The following is a 20394-nucleotide window of genomic DNA, read 5'->3' as shown; positions in this document are numbered from 1 at the left end:
AAGCAGAGCCCCTGGCCAGAAATGTCTCCTGGACACTGGTGTGAGCACATTGCACCTCACGGGATGGAGACACAGAACCAGGCAGGGCCTCCCTGAGCTGGGAGGGCTCCACAGAGAGACCAGGGCAGCTCCTGGCCCTGCCCAGACCCACAACAACCCCACCCTGGGCAGCCCTGGCAGCCCTGGGGCTGTGCCCATTCCCTGGGCAGTGCCAGCACCCTCTGGGAGCAGAACCTTTCCCCGAGATCCAACCCAAACCTGCCCTGGCACAGCTCCAGCTGCTCCCTCAGGGCTGCAAGCAGAGAAACACCAGGGGATAAAATAAACCCCCAGTGCCACCCTCAGAGCCCATCCCACAGCAATCGCATGTGCCAGGTCCTGGCAGGGCACAGGGGAGCTCAGGGTCACACCTGGAGCTGGCTGGGTCACCCTGGGAGCCATCCCAGCACAAAAAGTCTTTTTTATTTTAATTTATTTCAACAGAGTAGTGCTTGGTTACAGTTTAGTGAAGAACAAATAGGTACATTCATTGGCCACAGCTCCTGGGGCAGCAGCTGCTGCCCACCTGCAAAGCCAGAACACTGTTAAACCATACCAAAAAGAAACCCCAAAAAACAACCCCACAAAAAAAAAAAAAAAAAAAAAAAAACAAACCCAAAAGAAAGTTTAATGAAAGGCAACTATGCATTAAAAAAGTCCTTGTAACTTCTGAGCTATAAATGAGTTCAGTAAAACACAGGAGCAGCCCCAGCAGGAGCTGTCAGTCCAGACAGAGGAGAAAACCCCCAAACCCATCAGCAACGAGGCTCACTGCCCTGACCTGCCCTCCCAAAACCCCAGGAAGATCATAGTGTGGCTGTGTGCTTCAGTGCAAGAGGAACAATGAGCCTGTAGCCCTTGGATTTTGTAGAGTTTTTTTTTAATTTTTCTTTTTTTTTTTCTTTTTTTTTTTTTTTTTTTTTTTTTTTTGCACTACACTCCTTTCCCTCCAAAGTAAAACTTAAAGTGCTCCTAGTGCTTTGGAATTTAAGCAAGAACAGGGGCCACGAGTGTCACTTGCTGTCTTTGGAGGCTCATGGGAGCAGGAGGAAGGGTGGCAGTGCCAGGCCCTTGACCAGCTCTGCCATGAGCCAAGCAGGGGTTGAGATGGAGCAGCCTGTTCCTGCCAGGACACAGGGGAGCAGCTGTGGGGCTCTGGCTCAGGGCTGTGCTCAGAGCCCCCATCTTTGCCTTCTCCACAAAGAGCCAGGAGTGGCTGCTCTGCTGGGCAGGGGGAGCACAGGGCACACACAGGGACACACAGGTGACACCGAGCTCAGCACAGCCCCAGGGCTGAGGGGGCCAGGCTGGGGAGGGGAGGGTGCCCCAGGGCTGGGGTTGCTCTCACAGCTCCCAGGTGCTGTCCCAGCACAGCATTCCCTGTCCCCAGTGTCACAGCAGGGCTGCAGCAGCACGGGGCAGGTTGAAAGCAGGCCCAGGGTGGATGTGCCCCATGGTCAGAGCAGCTCCCTCCCTGCACCAGAGCCTTCAGCCAAAGCTGCTCTGCTCAGCCCCAGGAATAACACCAAGCCTCATCTCCAAAGAGCCCAGGCCAGGTCAAACTTGGCTGTTTTGGTTAAGGAGAGACAGAGGGACCTGTCCCAGCCTGGCCCAGCACTCCCACCCTGCCCCAGGTCCATGGGGAGGGCAGAGTAAGGAGCACAAGGATCACATCCCTGTGGTTTCTGCCCCTTCCTTCAGCAACAGCAACGTTCCACAGGCAGCCACACACCCCCTGCACCTCAGTGGGGACCCAGCAGTTCACATTCACTTCAGGTTCAAACTCTTGGTTATCTGCTCAATGCAATTTAATACTGAGGGGGACGAGGGGAGCCCCACTGTGGGTGAGGAGGAGGGGGAGCAGGGCTGCCCCCAGCACCCAGGGGGTGCAGCAGCCCCGGATTCACACACACTCCTGCACACACACTCCTGCTGAGGCAGCTCCAGCCTCCCCCTGCAGGGACAAGGCAGCCCTGTCCCCGTGCCACGGGCCAGCAGGAGCAGTGGCCTCCCTCAGCTCTGAGCCACAGGCCCAGGTGGGACAGCAGGCAGGGCAAGAGCCCCCGAGCCCCAGGGCTCACCCAGCCCTGCCAGGTGGGAATATGGCACAGAAAACTCCAGCACCCAGCACGGGGGCCCTGCCCAGACAGAGCTCCCAGGGAGGCAGGATGCAGAGTCCTTCAGGGAACACATCTCTGCAGAAGACAGCGCCTCTCCCAGCTCTGGATGTGCAATTAAAACAGTAACTAGAACAGTCTCAGGCCACGCACGGCCCGAGCCAGATCCGTTCCTTCCAAGTGTGCAGATAAAAGTGCAAATATGCATTTGATGTTTCTTTTCTAGTGAGGAAGCTCTGGTGCATTTAGCTGCCAACATCTTGAAGACCAGACCAAGAAAAAAAAAAAAAAAAACCAAAAAAAAAAGCTTCCAGAGAGTTCAGCTTCACTTTGCTACATGGTACCTTAAAGTCACAGTTCTCTGACTGCAGTGCCCGCAGCGCCGGGCTGGGTCCCGCACGCCTGCGGCAGTAGTGGAATGTTTGTGTCATGAGTTAATGCTTCAGGGGGAGAGGAGGACAAGAGGAAAAACCAGGTTACAATCCTATACACGAGTGCCACTCTGGGAAGAGAGAGGGAGCCTCCTCAGCTGTGTGGGGCAGCTGTGTGGGAGCCGTGCTGGTGCTGGTTGCTCTCCGAGCCGCCGGCGGCGCAGAGCAAGGGCGCGCTGTCCGCGGCGCCCTCGGTGCCAGCCAGGGAACCGTAGCAGCCCGAGCACTGAGGGGTGGCCAAGCTGCAGGAGAGACAGAAAAAAAATAACAGGCATGGGGTTTTTAGGGATGAATAATTTGGCTTCTCCAGAGTTCTGCTCCCAGCACTGGTCAGGGGGCTGAATTTGAAGGCGCAGTATCTCCAAGGAACTTGGCTTTGAGGAGAGAAGAGCACCAGGCCCCGCTGGTCAAGAGGAGCCAGAAGCTCTGAACTGCCCTCTACACCCCTGGGCAGCAAGTGAGGTGTGGCAGACAGGTAGGCAGAAGAATTATAAAAGAAAGGCCTTATGAAATCAAATTGCCAAAGCTGGCCTGTCATTTCTTCTAAGTGCAGCTAACAAGCAATTTGCAAGTTGCCATGTGAAGCTATTTTGAGAATCAGAGGTTCCTCTAACACAAATCTATTCTGAGGACGAAAAACAAATGCACCTGTGCAAACAGTAAGATTTGTCCCTCCTCCCCCTTTTTGGGGCAGTGCCTGCCCATCATTTGACATCAGCTGATCTATATTTAATTGATGTTCATCTAAGAAACCTGTTGTAGACATGGGATGGTGTGGCAGACCTCCCCCTGCCCTGCTGCACCTCTGTTCCTTTTTTTTTTTGTTTGTTTGTTGGTTTTTATCTAAAACAATGTCTAAGGAGCTTACTAGAAAGTGACAATAAAGTATTCTTGAAATCTATATTCATGCACATACAAAATCCAGAAATTGAAGAAGTCAGATCCACTCTCTCTGCAGATTCTCTCTGTGTTCCTTCACTTGGGGACAGCTACAGCAGCCCTTGGCACCTCAGGTCTTTGTAGGTCTTTTTGTTCACCACGTTCCCACTGGAATCCTCATATTCCTCCTCTGTGTCGGGCTGCCACCTCTCTGAAGCCTTCTGCTGTTTCAGCTTTGCCCACAGTGAGACTGCATCCTCAATCTGTGTGATGCTGGCAAAGTGTGTTGTGCTGGGAATGCCCAGGCACCTCATTCCATGAGCATGTCTCCACTCTGCAGAGTGCCTCTGGAACACCCTGGGCCCTCGGTAGGTGCAGTTACCACAGATCTCACAGCTCTAGTTGATGCTCAGACCATGGAGTTTATACAACCAGTATGGGATGGGCTTCCCATCCCAACCAAAAGGCAGATTTTTAGGGTTATATATTATTTCATTTTCTTCATCTTCATTCTCGCTGTCACTGACCTGCTCTTCCTCCTCCTCTCTCTCCTCCCCTGTCCGTGCCTGCTTACGCTGCACGTTCTCATGGGTGAGGTGAGCAGGAGAAGGCTGAGAGGTCCAGGTGGGCACCAGCAAAGGTGAGGGCACTGCTGGTCTCCTCAGGCCAGCCTGGGAATGTGCCATGCTCCCACTTCTTCTCAAACTCCATGTGAATTTTCCCAAAAAGTTCATTCTGGTCCAGTAATGGTTTCACTTGATCTGTGTAACCCTGCAGGTACTCAAGGAGCACCTGAAGATACCTCTTATATTCAGCATTTTTTCTCTCCTTGGGAATATTGAAGAGCTGGTCAAATGTGGCTAAGTAAGTGATATAATCAAATTTCTCTGATGATTTCAGGTTAATGTACTTGAGGTAACAATCATGCAAATCCAAGTATCGTCCGTACTCTTCCTCATCTGTGAACTCCACCAGATTCTGAGCTTCTTCACTCGGGTTGTCTCTGGCCTTCAGCAGCTCCTCAAACTCCACTGACATAGGAACACACATCTCATGTGGGTGCTTCTGGTGAAATTCCTCAATTTGCTTCAGTCTGTTGTAAAACCCCACAAATTCATTTGGCCCGGAAATGGCGCTGAGCTCTTCCTCACGCAGACCATCCTTGTCATCATACAGCTCCCACAGGCTGCTGCTCACTCCCATGGAACTGTCCTGCATGGCCCGGGTGTGGTGGTCTGAGTGGATCTGGTCATGGAGCCTGGACTTCTTGGTGAGCATCTCCCTCACCATCATGTCCATGAGCTGCTCCTGCTCCTCGTGGTACTGCTGCTGCTGCTCCAGGATCGTCTCCATCCCGCTCCCCTGTGTGCCTGCAGCTCAGCTCTCCTCTTCTCCCAAGATTATGGGCAGCAAGTAATCTCTTAACCAAGTCCTAGAACCTTGAATTTTATCTGCAGCAGTTCCTTAAAGTTTAGAAATAATTAGCTCACAAATAAAATGTTACTGCTGAAGCAGACAAAGTCAGGATACAACCTGACAGCCTGTGGGTCAGGGTGGTGGTAGCTGTCTGAATAAATGGTGGCTGCAGCTCTCCTGGAGTGACAAATGTGGCTCTGTTGAAGGGGTGATCCTGTAGAAGGCTGTAGTTGTCCTCTCAAGGTCCAGTGGTGCCTGGTGTTCCTCTGGGAATCCAGTGGAAAAGGCTGCTGTGCTGTTCCCAGGCTCAGATTATATCCAAGAAGGAATGGTTGGCTCCTCCCCCTGGGCAGAGCATCTCCCAGTGGGATGATGGAATTTTATCAGCCAGGCAGGGACACTCAATTTCTCCTGGAGGGAGGATCCGTTGTGGAAGAGATAAAGAAAACTGCCCCACCTGGTTGAACAGCTGGCCCATGAAGAGAAGCTATCCCCCAGAGTCATGAGGGGATGGGTCATGGAAGAGATAAAGAACACTCCCCTACCTGGTTTTAACAGATGGTGATAGAATACACCTGGTTACATCTTGCATTGCAATCTAAGACAGTTGAATATTACCTTTCTATGCTGTAAGATATAAAGCTGTTTTCTTTTAAGAGATAAGATGACTCTGACTAAAACAGCTGGGATGGAACACTGACAAACAGCTGTTGGTGGATAAAGAAGATACAGTGTGTTCATCCTGGATTTTGTGAAGATTCTATTGCTGGTTACAATCTCTGCTGTTTAATCTTCCACAGATAACACAGAAGACTCACTTGTTATTCTCCACTATGGCTGTTGTTGACTGTGAGCTGTTTTAGTGCTTTCCTTTGTTTCATTTTGCTGTCACAGGTACATGACTGTTCAGAAAGGTGTTACCTCAACTTCCTGAGAGGGTTACCACTGATATATTGGTTACATAATGTGAATTTACTGATTTTATAATAGACATAATTCATAAGATGTTATTACTGTATTTATAGCTAGCTTCTTATATGCTTTAACATCTGTTTGTGTAATTATCCAAAAGACTCACATGGTTTCAGGATCCTTGTTTTTTGTTTCTGCATCTCTTAGGCCAGCTTAGCTCTCTGGCTAGTCCCTCACTGGCTATATGGTTTCACCCAATGCTGTTTCATAATTAAACATTTTTCAGACTTCCAAGAAAAGATACTTGAGCTTTGCTGAAAGCCTCCTCTGAACTGCTGGTCTTGTGGTTTTGCCACTTATTACAGAAGCACTCCAGAAGTTTGCTGTGTTTGAAGCATCTCTATCCTGAAGGAAACTTTGGAGGGATCCAACTACTGGAGGGTTTGATTAGTCTTCAACCCCAAGGCCTTTACTCATAACTGCTATTCATAAGAGCCCTGCTTTAAAATGTGTTTAGGGAATTCCCTCCCAGATGGAGCCTGGGCTGTGGCCAGGCCTTAGCTCTACCTGGAAGGAGAATTTGTCAATAAACCAAATGTTTTCTGCATCAAAACTGGATTCAGGTCACTTTGGCTTAACAATTTGACCCCTTAGATATGACAGCTGAACCTATCTTTAGAGTGAGCTTGGGAATTATTATCTGGAAATAATTATCCAAGCCCTCACTAAATTGAGGTTTGTCAGCTGTTCACAGACTCTGGAATGATGGTACAGTGTTTCAGAGATCCCTAATTACCTAATTTCACATGTATTATTTATTATGTGTATTATCTGAATTAATTGTTGTACCTGGCTTATTCCTGATTGCTGTCAGTTTCTTGTTCACTACATGTATTGTTTTGCCTTGATGTTTCCTCATGCTCATAACCAAAGACATGCATCTCACTTTAAAAAAGCCAAAAGAAAGAGAATTTAGTGCCTTAAGAACATCCAAATAACGTAACACGTACATTGGAAATTTGGACAACAAAGAATTTTGAATAATGCAATATTTGCATCAAAAATTTGGAAAGGAGATCACCAAATCTAAATCCCAATTGAGTGTGCCTCAATTAGCAAAGCCTAATTGATTCATTGACTTCAAGAGAGGGCGTGCTTGTGTTTTACCAGCAGCAGGTTCGAAGGGGTCACCTGTTTGTTCAATCAATCACTGATCACCTCTGGGAAAATGAGGCCCAGTGGAAGAGAAAGAGCCCCATCACCCTGCAGCCCTCGTGGCCAGAGCAGGGACAGAAGCAGGACTGCCAAGGCTCAGCTGTGTCTGCAAACCACAGAGGCAATTTGCCAGCAAAGCCTCATGTCATCATCACAGTGTAGTGCTCCTGCTAACCTTCCTCAGCTATTCCCTGTTCCAGGATCCAGGAGGACATTCAGTGGTGTCAAAGATCAACACTTCCAGCTAATGGACCTTCTCCTGAGTCTCAACTATTTGACTTTAAAACAATGGTCATTTATCTCCATTTCCCTAAGAGACACTGGACATTAATTTTTTGTTTTCTCATGCTGTGTCAGTGACTTGATAGAATTTGATAAGCTTTGTTGATTGTATTCAGCCTTTCATCCCATATCTAACAGATAACCAGTGATAACCTTAATGAGATAATACCCTCCCAAGAGCAAGCTGTTTTAAAACCAGAACAGAGCCTTTTTTAAATTAATGAAAAGGGTGAGATGTTGGAGACAGGTAGAAGAATTATAAAAGAAAGGCCTTATGAAATCAAATTGCCAAAGCTGGCCTGTCATTTCTTCTAGGTGCAGCTAACAAGCAATTTGCAAGTTGCCATGTGAAGCTATTTTGAGAATCAGAAGTTCCTTAACACAACATTCTATTCTGAGGATGAAAAACAAATGCACCTGTGTAAATAATAAAATTTGCCCCATGAGAATCCACAAAGGAAAAATGTAAATATATCTAGAGAGAGAAAATTTGATAGACATATACAACAGCCCTTACTGACCAGTGAACTGAATTTCACTGCATTGCTGACAAATTGGGTTTAATACAGTGCTGATATTTCCTACAAACATGAGCTTTGTGAATAAAGAATTTGCTTTCTGCATGAAGGAAATGGAGTCTCAGCTGATTTACTCCAACAGTGAGGGACTAGGAAGTGAAGTGGAAAGGAAGGAAAGTGTTCCAGGCCAGGCTGGACAGGGCTTGGAGCACCCTGGGATAATGGAAGATGTCCCTGCCCATGGCAGGGGGTGGAACAAGAGGAGCTTTAAGGCCCCTTCTATCCCTAACCATTCCATGGATCCATGGAGACAGGTGACAGGGCTGCCAGGATGCCTTGTAAGAGTTTTGCTGGGGATACCTGACCATTGTCCCCCACACCAGCACTTCCTGCAGAGCTTTGTCCCCACTCCCTTCCAGAACTTCCCCAGCTCTCATTCCCCAGTGGAGAAACCCCTCTGGAGATCATTTCAGAGCCCTCTGAAATGGATCCCACCCCTCCTGGATGAGGTCTCCTGTTTGCATCACCACCTGTGAGCACCATCCACCTCTCTGAGCTGCTCACTTCTGCCCAATAAAAGCAACTCCTTGTGAGCTGCACAAGGGAACAAAAGCTCTGTCAGACGCTCCCTGCCCCATCTATCCCACCCAAGCTGCCTCTTCCACCAAAGCTTTTCCAGGGAGCAGAAGCCAGGAGCTCTGGTGCTGCCCCAGAAGGCAGCAGAGCAGCAGCACAACCCTTCCTTACCCTCCTTCCCTGGCCCCGAGCCGTGACAAGTCATCGTCGCTGTCGTAGCGCCTGGGATTGTCAAAGAAATAGGCCCTGGAGCTGTAGCTGTGGCTGTTGACCATCCCTGCTGGAGTCTGCCAAGGAGAAAGGAGTTAGGCCAGAAGCAAAACATTCCCCAAAAGTCATCCCAGGCATCCTCCCAGCACAGGGGGACTTGCTCAGGCCTACCAGGTTCTGGCTCAGTCTCTGGGCGCGGAAGAACAGCACCACGAACGTGGTTGGCACCAGCTCCCAGAGGAACAGGACCACTCCAAACACCACGTACTCCTCACTGCTCACCTCCACGTGCACCTGTGGGCACAAGGCAGAGGGGTCTGTGTCATGCCAGCCACCCACAGAGCTCCCAGAAGCTGGAACTGGGAGTGCAGAGCAACCTTTCCAAAGGCAGGAGTCCCCAGAGCAGCAGAGTGACCTTCACCTGGTGCTGCTGCTGGTTTGGGTGGGCTGGTTCTGCTCAGAGGGTGCCACCAGGGCACCGGGAGCTCCTGCCCACACCAGTGACTCTCCCTCACACACAGCCATGCCCAATTAAGCATTGCTGTTCTGCTCCAGTTGAGCTGTCCCTCCTCTCCCTCACAAGAAGAGTTGGCAGGCTGGAAGGGAAGAGCAGGGAATCCTTCCTGAAGGAGTGGCTGGGGAGAGGAGGACTCAGATTTGCTGGGTGCAGAGAGCAAGCAGAGCAGAAAGGCAGCTCATTTGGGGGTTCAGCTACTCAGACATCCCCCCAAAACCCCCTGCTCACCCTCACAGGCGGAGGAGTGACTGCATGTCCCTTCACTGGCTCTGGATTTGGGGGTGACACACTCACCTTGTCTGAAAGGTTGTCCCAGCCATAGTTAAAAGGACCAGGAACATTGTCTGGAGATATGGCCACAGCTACCAGGTTATAGCAAGCCCTTGAGGAATACAGGAGGGCCACTACAGATCCCACCAGAATAGCCTGGCAGACAGATGTTCCCTAGGACAGGAAGAAATGAAAAGAGTTTTAATACAGAGCTGTGATGTTCTTCCCCGTTCCCTTAAATGCATGAGCAGCTGTGCAGGCAAGAATGACCCAGAACATTTGTATGTTGTTGCTAAAATATTCAGAGCTGGCTAAGAGCTTTCTCATGTGATGAGTTCATTGCAGCAGCCACACAGCCAGAGCTGCCTGGGAGCAGGGAAGGATCTGAGGCCCTGGAGTGTCCCTGGCAGGACTCTGTCAGTCAGCTCCAAACTGGGGGTCCAGGGAGAGGCTTTCCACCCCCTGCCTTCCTCTGGGAACCTCCACAAGGCCAACAACCAACCAGCAGGAAAATCAACTTCTGCTTCACAGCCCAGACCCTGCAGAGGTGTTCACCCAGCCCTTTCACCTGCAGCCACCCAGCACCCCAACAGTGCTCTAAGAAAGGAGCTCAAGTATTTGGGGTGGGCAGAAACATCCAGAGCTTGAACCCCGGTACCTGAAGGGAGCCCACAGGAAAGATGGAGAGAGACCATTCACAATGGCCTGGAGGAGACAGGACACAGGGAATGGCTTCAAACAGACAGAGGGCAGGGTTAGATGGGATATTGGGAGTAAATTCTTGGCTGTGAGGTAGTGAGGCCCTGGCACAGTGTCCCTGACAGTGAAAAGGCCAGGCTGGATGGGCTTGGAGCAGCCTGGGATAGTTAAAGGTAACCCATGGCAGGGGGGTGGAACTGGATGGGATTTAAGATCTCTTCCAGCTCAAACCATTCAGGAGTGCTGAGACAAACCAGGTTGTGTTAAATCCATCCATGAATCCCTTCAATGGCTGCTGGGAGGCAGCAAGTCACAGTGAGGGGCAAACACCCTTCAGCACCTGAGCTGCCTTTGTGTTTAAGCAGAGAATCTGCTGGGGAAGCTCATCCCAGTGCTCTGCTGCACATCCCAGCTCTATTTTCCTAGATCTGGAGCTCAGAGTCAGCAAGAAAGAGGTGTCAACAGACAAGTGACAGCCCTGAAGGCCAGCACACATCCTGCTGCCACTGGAAGCTGAGCCTGGGTGCTCAGGGCAGCACAATGAGGCACAAAGGCTGCTGAAGCCAATCTGCAGCTCACAAAGACCCCAGGACAGGAGCTGGCTGCAGTCCACCCTCCTTCCCACAGCTCCAACCTTCCCACCTCCAGCCCTGCTGTGTGCCTTTGAGTTCAGGGGCAGGACAACCTTCTGGGGCATCTGTGTGACATTTCTGCTCATCCCCAGCCTGCTTCTGCAGCAATTTCCCAAACACAACATCAGAGGATGCCCCCAAGGCAGGGGAGGGAGGCAGAGACCTTCAGCAGGGTGAGTATCCAAGTGCAGAGCAGAGGCTTCCCTGGAGCACATTGTACACAGCCCAGGGGCAGCCTCAGGCATGTGAGGAGAGGAAGTTCCTGCACTGGGGGAACTGGGTGAGTTAGTGAGTGTCAGAGGCAGGCAGAGCTGGACAGCAGGCCCAGGCCAGCAGGGGTGTGAGCAGCTCCTCTGTCCCTGCCTCACTGCAGAGCTGGGGGCCACCTGCAGCCTCTGGACAGCTGTCACAGAGCCAGGCAGGACACCAGGCCCAGCCCACACCCCCTGCATGCCCGGAGGCCACCGATGCCCTCTGCTGCTTAAGGAGCCACACATCTCCTAGAGAAAGCCTCAGGAAGAGCTGGCTGTGCTCAGGTGCTCTGCTTTTTCCTCTGGATGTTTCCAGGCACTCAGGTGGACACTGACTGCAGCCTCCTGCCACAATCCTGGTGACTTTTCCACTTTCCTAGCTGCTGGAAAAGAGCTATGTGTGTTCACCTCACCTGTCCTGCTTTGGGACAGGACCTACAGCAACTTCTCCTCCCATTCCAAAATGCTCATCTCACCCTGGACATCTCATCCTACCCAAGGAGAGCCCACCTAAAGTTGGATTTCTGGGGATCCCCATTGCAGGAATCATGACACATCTGCTACAGGTAAATTTACAGCACAAACTGCATCTGCTGCTCTGAGAGAACCCTCTCCTCAAGGCAAACCTGGGATTTTCTGTGCCTGAAAAGCAGAAGCAGCTCATAAATCTGTTATGCCAAAGCTGCAGACAAAGTATTTCCCTAAAAGATGCAGGAAACATCACTCCCACAGCAGGAGCATGCACTCTGTGAAAGGGAGGAATCCAGGAATTGCCACCTCCACACTGGAAGGAGAATTTGAGCCAGAGCAGCTCAGGCACCACCAGGCCAGCACTGCCCTGAGTGAGCACACCCAGCTCCAGCTGGGAATTCCCAAGGCATTTACCCACCTTGGACTCGAGGTAGACATTGGCTGAAGACATCTTTCCCAGTTTGCACATGCAGCAGGCCAGGGAGATGGCACAGAGGATGAAGAGGCTGTCATTGACCAGAGCCCGGGCCAGGACTGTCCACCTGAGCTGCTTCTCTGGGACCTCTCCATGGATCAGCATTGCACAGGTTAAATTCACAACCAGGAACAGGAGGCTGGTGAGGATGGAGCCCAGGTACAGCAGGACCCTGGAGACACGGTGAGGGGGAAAAATGGTCAGTGAGACCAGGCCTGGTTCATTGTGCACCTCCCTCCTGTGTCAGCAGAGCCTCCCAGGGCTCAGCCTGCTGGGCAGCTCAGGCATTCCAGCACATTTCAGGGGTTGCACTGGCAGCCCAAGGCTGCAGAGGATTTGTTGGAGCTGCTCTCAGAACACATGAGCAGCGTAAGCAGTCATGAGTTACAAGACTCATCTTCTGACAGTCAGGTTCTTATCTTGCAGATTTGAAGTGTTGCTCCAGCTCTGCATTAACTCCAGTCAATAAGCCATGAGTCATCACCACCACTGCAACTCCTTTCTGGAGAGCCCCTGGAGCTTGCATTTCCACCCTGGGGTTCCCTGGGCAGCACAGACCTGGGGCTCCCCCACTGCTCAAGCCTTGTTCTGCTGATCTGTGCTGGGCTGGGACAGCTCAGAGTGACCCTGGGAGTCCACCCAGGCAAACTGGATGCTTGAGCTCCTCTGGCACCCTTGAAGCTCCCAGTCCTGCTCCAGGGTGAAATTCTGCTCCTTTCTCAGAGCACAGGTATGGAATTAGAACTCTGTTCAGCTTTTGGGGCCTGTCCCCCCCCCATTCCCAGCCAGTTCCCATGGGACCAGCTTTTCAGGCAAGGTCAGGACAGCAGCACTTACTTGTACTTGTTGAATTCAGCTGCACATTTCACTTTGAAGATGACCTGGAGGAAAGATTTGCACAGGATTAATTTAGGTTTCCTTTCAACTTTGTCAAGAGACAACCAGGGAAATCAGAACCCAGCTGGACATCTCCAAGGAATCTGGATTATTTATCAGCACCAACTCCTGCTCTGGACCCAAAACAATGGCACTTTCTCCTTGTACAAGCCCAGCCCAAATACAGGTTCTCAACAACCATAAACATATTTAACACCCCATATGTGCCAAGCACTTTAACACCACACCTTGAAGACTTCAAGAAAAGAAGGGAGTTTAGCACTTCAAAGTCCTTCAAAAATACACCTCCTTTTCCCAATGTTTTGGGCTATTTTAGGACCTCAACCATGCTGGATTTCCATGTGAGAGGAGCAGGGACAGTTTAGGAAGGTGCAGATACTCCCAAGTCACAGCTCAGATGTGAATTCCTGCTGCAAAGGCACGGGGAGCCTGTGCTCACACTGCTCAGAACTGGATTAGGGTTGTGTCCAGCTCCAGCTCCCACCAGGAAGGATCCCAGAGCTGGGGTACCACTCAACCACAGGCAAAGCTCTGACTGGAGACCTTGAAGGAACTTGGGAAGAGGCACAGACACATCCAGAGAGGTCCCACCTGCACTTGTGGGATCACTGCTCAGCTGTGGAGGCTCTGTTTCCCTTCTCCCACAAGGAGCCTTCCCTGTCAGCAGTGAAGGATCACCCATCTCCTCCCTGGCATCCTCAGGCAGCTTTTATCCTGGTGGGATTCCTTGTCTCCTGCTTCCACGTCAGCACTGAGGCAGAAATGGCACACGAGCTTCAGGAATCAGGCTGCTGCCAAGGGGATTCCCAGAGCCACTCCAGGATCTGAGGGCTGTCTGAGCCACTGCAGTGCTTCCAAGCATTTCAAAGGACATTGGGCAGCTTCAGTGATTCCCTTCCAAGAGCCATGTCCAGTGCCTGGCTCCTCTGGCTGACAGAGGATGAGCTGAACTGAGTGAGGAATGAATGTGGTTCTTCAGCAGAGGGAGGCATCCAGCCCCAGGAATGTTCTCTGTCCCCTTGTCCTGGCACACACAAGTGCAGGAGTGTGGCACAGTCCACTCTGAGCCCTAAAACTCATCCTTTGGGCCACATGGATACTCAAAACCAGAAATATCCCTGAATCCTCCCTTGTTTGCTGAGGGTGACATTCAGGCACTTTGGAATCACTGAATCACTGAGGCTGGAAAAGCCCTCCAAGGTCACCAAGCCCAACCATTAATCCAGCAGCACCACACTCACCACTAACCCATGCCCTCAAGTGCCACATCCACTTTGAGTTTTCTGAACACTTCCAGGGCTGGGGACTCCACCACAGCCCTGACCAGCCTGTTCCAACACCTCACCACCCTTTCAGTGAAGAATTTTTTCCTAACTTCCAGTTAGGATCTAAATATCCCCTGGCACAACTTGAGGCTGTTTCCTCTTGTCCTGTCAAAACAGGCACTGGTGACATCCAGCTGGGGAACTCCTGGTTGAACACCCATCCCAGCAGCCTGGAAATCACTGAGCAATCTGCACCACTCCTGGTTCTGCACCCATCCCAGCAGCATGGAAATCACTGAGCAATCTGCACCACTCCTGGTTGAACATCCATCCCAGCAGCCTGGAAATCACTGAGCAATCTGCACTCCTGCTGGTTGAACACCCATCCCAGCAGCCTGGAAATCACTGAGCAATCTGCACTCCTGCTGTAACCTCTAAGAGCCCTGCAGAGCCCCTGGTTTGTATCCCAGCTGGGAATGTTGTGTTGCCAGCCCCTCAGCTGAGCAGGGCAGTGCCCCTGGCTCACAGGAGATGCTGTTTTGGGCAGGACACTCTTGCCAAACCTTCCCCTGCAGCCCCAGGGATGGAGGCACACAAAGCTGAGTCAGGGTTAAGAGTGCAACAGCAATTTGAGCCTCATGCTTGGCCTGCTGCCATGGAAAGCAGAGGGAGACCACAGCTCCAGCCTCACACTTTTATTAGCCCCTGGATAGTTGTAGGAATAACTTCAGGAAGGGAACAGCCACCTCTGCTCTGCTGGTTTTGGTTATTCAGGCTGATAAGTTATCTGAAGGTTGCTTTTCCTGCCCAGGGACTGGGTCAGGAGGTGCCACCAGCAGAGTGCTCAGGGTGACTCTGGGTTCTTATCCTTGAGATGAGCTCTGAGCCTCCTGCACGGGGCTCTGCTGCTCCCAGAGCCCAAGGACAGCTCAGGCAGAGGGTTCTGCTGTGGAAAACCCAGCACAGAGAGCTCAGGAGCAATCCTGTTCTTCAGAAACACAGGAAAAACAAACCCCTGTGCTTCAGCAACCCCTGCAAACTGAACAGGTCCCTCAAATCTGAGCTGAGCCCAGCTCCAGAAATGCAGCATGAAAAGAGGGAACAGAGGTCTCAGCAGCACAGAGCAGCAGGACTGGGAAGATTTACTCTGAACAAATCCTTCACAGCAGTTTGGAACACTCAGGTGCCTTTCCAGAGCCATGGATCCCTTGAGCACTCCACATCAGCCAGAGGGTGAGGCTGCAGTGAGCCACAGACCCCAAAGCCCTCTGGGATGCTGGAGGCTTTTGGGTGGGTTTATCCCATAAAAGTGATTTCCTTGCTCACATCCCAGCCCAGAGAGCCCCCAGGGTGTGTTCAGAGACACACTCACCCTCAGAAGGTGCCCTGGAGGTGTCACAGCTGCTAAGGGAAGAAAAGTGACACGTCCCAGATCCTACAGATGAATCCAAGGACCACTCCCAATGCCAGGATCTTAAACCTTAAACCTCACAGTGAGGCACTCAGGCTGGACCAAAACCAAGCTGCTTTTCAGCAGATCTGAAAGATCCAGGAACTTGTTGTCCACTGGAATCAAATCCTTTTTTTTTTTTTTCCTTCAGAAACACAAATTTGGGATCTGCAAACATGTCCTGCCCCAACACAGCTCAGCTGCTGGAGCATCCCAGACAGATCCCTCTGCTCACCACACAGTGCTGGGAGCACAGCACAGACTGTTTTGGGATCACACCTTGTACCAAGTGTGCAAACCCCAGCTGCAGCCCACAGAGGAAAAGCTGGGAGTGTCCACGAGGATCTCTCACCATCCTCCCATTAATATCCAGATGATTCCATGCCATCCTGAACACAGGCTGGAACTCTGCATGTTCCCTCCTTTCCCAGAATAGCTGGTGCCCAGCAGGGCCACCTGTTCCTCTGGGAAACATGGGAAGCAGCAGCTATGGGATGGAGCAGTTGGGAGTTTCAGAGATCCCTGCCCAGCTGTCCCTCTGAGCACAGGGTGTCTGCTGCACAGAGAAGGTGAAAGAGAGAAAAAAAGGATGAAATTTTCCCAGTTTTCCATCTGAGAAGATCCAGGACAGTACAGACAAACAGCTCCCAGGCTGGATGCTCTCTGCAGTGCAGTTAGAGCAGGAAGGGATGAAAGTGGCTGATGGCATCTCCTCATGTGGAGCACTCAGAGAAACCCACCCACACCACAAGCCCCACCAGGCCAGCACTCCTCACCCATCCCTGCTGGCTCCCAGGACAGCCAGGGCTGCCAGGGGCTCAGGAAGGTCTTTACCATCAAGGTTGTTGTGGCTGCATTTCACAGAACACCTCCAAGGCCATCAGGTCCAAGCTGTGCCTGATTGCCACCTTGTCACAAGCCCAGAGCACTGAGTGCCACCCCCAGAGGTTCCTTGGACACCTTCAGGGATGGGGACTCCAAACCCCCCTGGCAGCTCCTTTCCATGGAGGAATTTCCCCAAATATCCCATTTAAACCTCCCCTGGCACAGCTTGAGGCCATTTCCTCGTGTCCCTTGGGAAGAGCTCGAGCCTCCCTGGCTGTCCCCTCCTGTCAGGGAGCTCTGCAGAGCCACAAGGTCCCTCCTGAGCCTCCTTTGCTCCAGGCTGAATCCCCTGAGCTCCTTCCATGTATTTCCATTTCCCTGGTCCTGACAAAGAGCTGGGGAACAGCAGAAGTTGCAGCCACTTGGGAAAGGTGGCATTGCTCAAGCAGCACAGGAGCTGCTCCAAAGGCAAAGGAGCATCCCAGGTTGGACATCAGAGCTCTTGAGGCAAGACTGGGAGTGGATCTGAGCAATTCTGACCTGATGGACTCTGAACTCCAGGTTGCCAGGAAAGGATTCCTTCTGGTACAAGCTGAAGTAGAAAGGAGGAGATGCTCCCAAGCTAAAGGGATGTTCCAGGTGGAAAAAGCATCCCAAGAGAGCTGGGGAGGACAAGAGCATGGAATGAAAGGACACAGGGAATGGCTCCCACTGCCAGAGGACAGGGTGGGATGGAAGATTGGGAATTGGGAATTCCTGGCTGGGAGGGTGGGCAGGCCCTGGCACAGGGTGCCCAGAGAGGCTGGGGCTGCCCCTGGATCCCTGGCAGTGCCCAAGGCCAGGCTGGACAGGGCTGGGAGCAGCCTGGCATGGTGGAAGGTGTCCCTGGATGGGCTTTAAGGTCCCTTCCAACCCAAACCATTCTGGGACTCTATGAAAAATAAATACACATTCCACACTGATTCTGTCAGGTCTCTGCATCCCCTCAGGAATCTCATGGGACAGGAAGAGGACAAGCTGTCCCCACAGAAAGGAGGAACACCAGGCAGTTCAGCAAATTTGAATTTCAGCCCTGGAACAGCCTGGAGTGTTCAGTAATGCCAGTTCCCCACAGGTATCTGTTTCCTGGAGCTCCTTCCCCAGCACCTTACCATCCTCAGCCTCTGTGCTGCCTGAGGGGCTCTGCAAATCAAGCAGGAACAGCTCAAATATCAGCACAGGCCATTTTCTTGCCCAGATGCCATTTCTCCATCCTCTCCACAAAGGAGGCTCTGTGCACAGGGACAATGAGCCAGGCCCTCAGCACAGCAGCAGCTCCTGCTTTTATCTGAGGCCATCTCAGCTCAGGGTGCCACCCCCAGGGCAGCAGAAGCTCAGAGTCCTTCCCCAGGCTGCTGCCAAGTGGGCCTCAAAAACTGGGAAAGGATGGGCACATCCTGCTGGAGTCACCCAGTAAACACACCAGTCACCTCCAGATCCTGGGAGCCACAAAAGCTCCAGGATTTCCATCTTCTTCCTCCAAATCTCCGGAGCTTCACCACTGAGATCTCCCAAAAACCCCACAGAGTGATGGACACCCCTCCTGGTTGTTCCAGGGAGGTGTCAGGCCCTCCCTGGAGCTGAGCAAGCAGACCCATTTTTCTAAGTCACTTTATCCTTCCCCACTCCAGATTCAGAGCTCTTATTTCCTCAGACAGGATTTCCCTTGGCTCCAGGTCTTCAAGGAGAAAGAAGTGGGATACATGCAGAGTTCAGTGCAAAACAGATACCGTGGGAGGAGGAGAAGCCTGGCAATCTATTTGGATTTACTTGAAGAGGACCTTTAAACAAGCCTGCAGAGAGGCAAATCTGCTGTCAAATCCAGTGACCTAGAGAAAAGCAGAAATCCAGCCACTCTGTGGAGCAGAGCACACAATCCCTGCCTTTCAAGGGACACCAACCCCTCCTGGCTGGAGCAACTGGGAGGTCAGGCTCCCTTAGGCAGACAAGATGGATTTGTGCACTCTATGCACCATTTGTTATTCCATCAACAGCACCTTTTGCAACAGGCAGCTCACCCCCCAAAAGCCTCCAGGTGTTTATTGAGGGGGGAAAAGAACCAGAACAGCAGAACAACCCCAGAGCTCCAAGTGTCATGTGAATGTCGGTGTCCTGGGGAAAATGAAATCATAACTCCCGTGGGTGACACACTGGAGAGATTTCTGTGTGCTAGCCATTCTTTTGTGAGGCTGGGGAACAGCTGAGAGCTGCAGAGCAAAGAATCCCAACAACAACAACAAAGCTGGAAGGGAAAAGTGGTGACTTGTTTCATAAATAGGCAGCGAACCGGGAGGCAGGCGAAGCAAAGGGCTGCTCAAGAGAAACTGGAGCAGAAACAAAATATTCAGGAGGAGGATGGGGAGGGGAGAGCCAGGGCTTTAGGAGATGAAGGCAAGTGGAAGGACTAAGGAAAGGAGGCTAAAAATCACCACACGAGTGATGGGAAGCCCAGAAAAGCAGGGACACGGCTCGGTGACAATAACAAGCGGCTCCGCACTGTCCCAGCAGCGATGCCGGCGCTGGGAAGGGGCCTCCCTGGGCTGCCCCGGGCTGTTGTGTGAGGGATCTCGGGGTTTTTTTGTCTGACAAGCTGCGGAACAACAAGCCGGGCTCGCAGCGGAGCGATGGAGGGAAGGAGGGAGCGCAGCAACAATAGCAGAAGAGGCTCTGGCTGGTGACGTAATGGTTGGCATCACTCCAGGCCAGAGCAGCCCCTGCTGCTGCCACTTTCTGGTCCCCTTCGCAGAACGGGAATCAATTAAAAAATAACCAAAAAGATGCAAAACAGTCCCTCAAGTGATGCCCCCCCACATACACACACGCACAAACACCCCGCGGTGGGTCTGGGTGGCAAAGAGGAGAAGCCCGCCTGGGAGCAGGGCATGTCCCCGCACCCCCAAATCCCAAATTCAGGGCATGTGCTGTCCCCCCCAGGCGGGGTGTGCAGGCAGGGTACAGCCCTGCACCCCAAAGCCCCGATGCTGGGATTCTGGGCACACTTTTAGCTCACACCATCCCCCCCAAATCCCACCCCGCCCCCCCAGCTTGGATCCAGGGCACAATCCCTGTGCTTCTCCCCAAGCCTGCATTCAGGGCACAATCCTTGTGCTTCATCCTCCCAGCCTGGCTTCAGGGCACAACCCCTACATCCCCCCAGGCTGTCCCAAAGTCTGGATTCAGGGCAAAACCCCTGTGCCCCGCTCCCAGCCGGGATTCCGGGCACAGCCCCGCACCCCCTCGGGCTGTCCCCAAGGATCGGCCCCTCAGGATCGCCCCCCGACCGCACCTGGGCGCTCACACCCCCATCCCACCCCCCAGCCTCGGCTCCAGGGCGCTCCAACTTTGGAGAGGAGCTTCCAACCCCGCTGTCCCGCAGGGTGGAGGTTTTGGAAAGCGAATTTTAGAGGGGTTTTGCCCAAAAGGCAAAACTTACCTCGGCGAAATAGAGGTTGAGGAGGCAGAGGCTGGAGAAGAGGAGGCAGCCGGGCAGGCAGTACAGGAGCCAGTGGGCGAAGGGTTGCTGGAGGCGGAGGGCCTGCAGGGAATTCTGCAGGTAGAAGGAGAACAGGGTGGTCCTGAGGGCTGCCCAGAGCAGGCAGAGGAAGAGGCAGAGCGTGTGGTAACTCAGCCGCCGCTCGCGGTAGTAGAGCAGCAGCCAGAGCTGCAGGTAGGCGAAGAGGAAGAGCGCGGCGTAGAGCGCCGTGTGGAGCACGGTGAGCCCCAGCTCCACGGCGTAGGGCACGGCTGCCCCCTCAGCGAGGGCCATGGGGCAGCGGGAGGCACCGACCCCCTCCCTGCCTTCCCTCAGCCCCGGCTGGACACCCCCATGCAACAAAGGGGAGAACCTCCCCTTTCCCCCTTCTCCTTCTTCTTCTTCTTCTTCTCCTCCTCCTCCCGCCCGCCCGGCTGCACCGCCCGCCCGCCCGCCGCCAAACAACTCCGTGCCGGGGACAGCCGGCTGAGCCCGCTGATTTGAGGGGCGGCGGCGCGCGCTCCCCATTGGCCGCC

The 20394-nt window shown here is 52.5% G+C and overlaps 2 protein-coding genes across 2 annotated transcripts; both read right to left on the bottom strand.

The window, feature by feature from the left end:
* Positions 1–455: 455 nt before the first annotated feature.
* Positions 456–20204, bottom strand: GPR137C (G protein-coupled receptor 137C). Its single transcript, XM_063159635.1, has 7 exons — positions 19820–20204; positions 12748–12791; positions 11854–12082; positions 9407–9556; positions 8767–8889; positions 8557–8672; positions 456–2829 (listed from the first exon to the last, which is right to left on the bottom strand). The coding sequence occupies exons 1-7, from the start codon at positions 20150–20152 to the stop codon at positions 2682–2684; spliced, it is 1143 nt and encodes a 380-aa protein (XP_063015705.1). The 5' UTR covers positions 20153–20204; the 3' UTR covers positions 456–2681.
* Positions 2837–8531, bottom strand: LOC134420005 (splicing factor 3A subunit 3-like). Its single transcript, XM_063159636.1, has one exon. The coding sequence runs from the start codon at positions 4817–4819 to the stop codon at positions 4052–4054; it is 768 nt and encodes a 255-aa protein (XP_063015706.1). The 5' UTR covers positions 4820–8531; the 3' UTR covers positions 2837–4051.
* Positions 20205–20394: the final 190 nt, after the last annotated feature.

Source organism: Melospiza melodia, chromosome 6 (assembly GCF_035770615.1).
Source record: "Melospiza melodia melodia isolate bMelMel2 chromosome 6, bMelMel2.pri, whole genome shotgun sequence".
In the NCBI taxonomy this organism is placed as follows: Eukaryota; Metazoa; Chordata; class Aves; order Passeriformes; family Passerellidae; genus Melospiza; species Melospiza melodia.
This window is presented reverse-complemented; position numbering and strand designations above follow the sequence as displayed.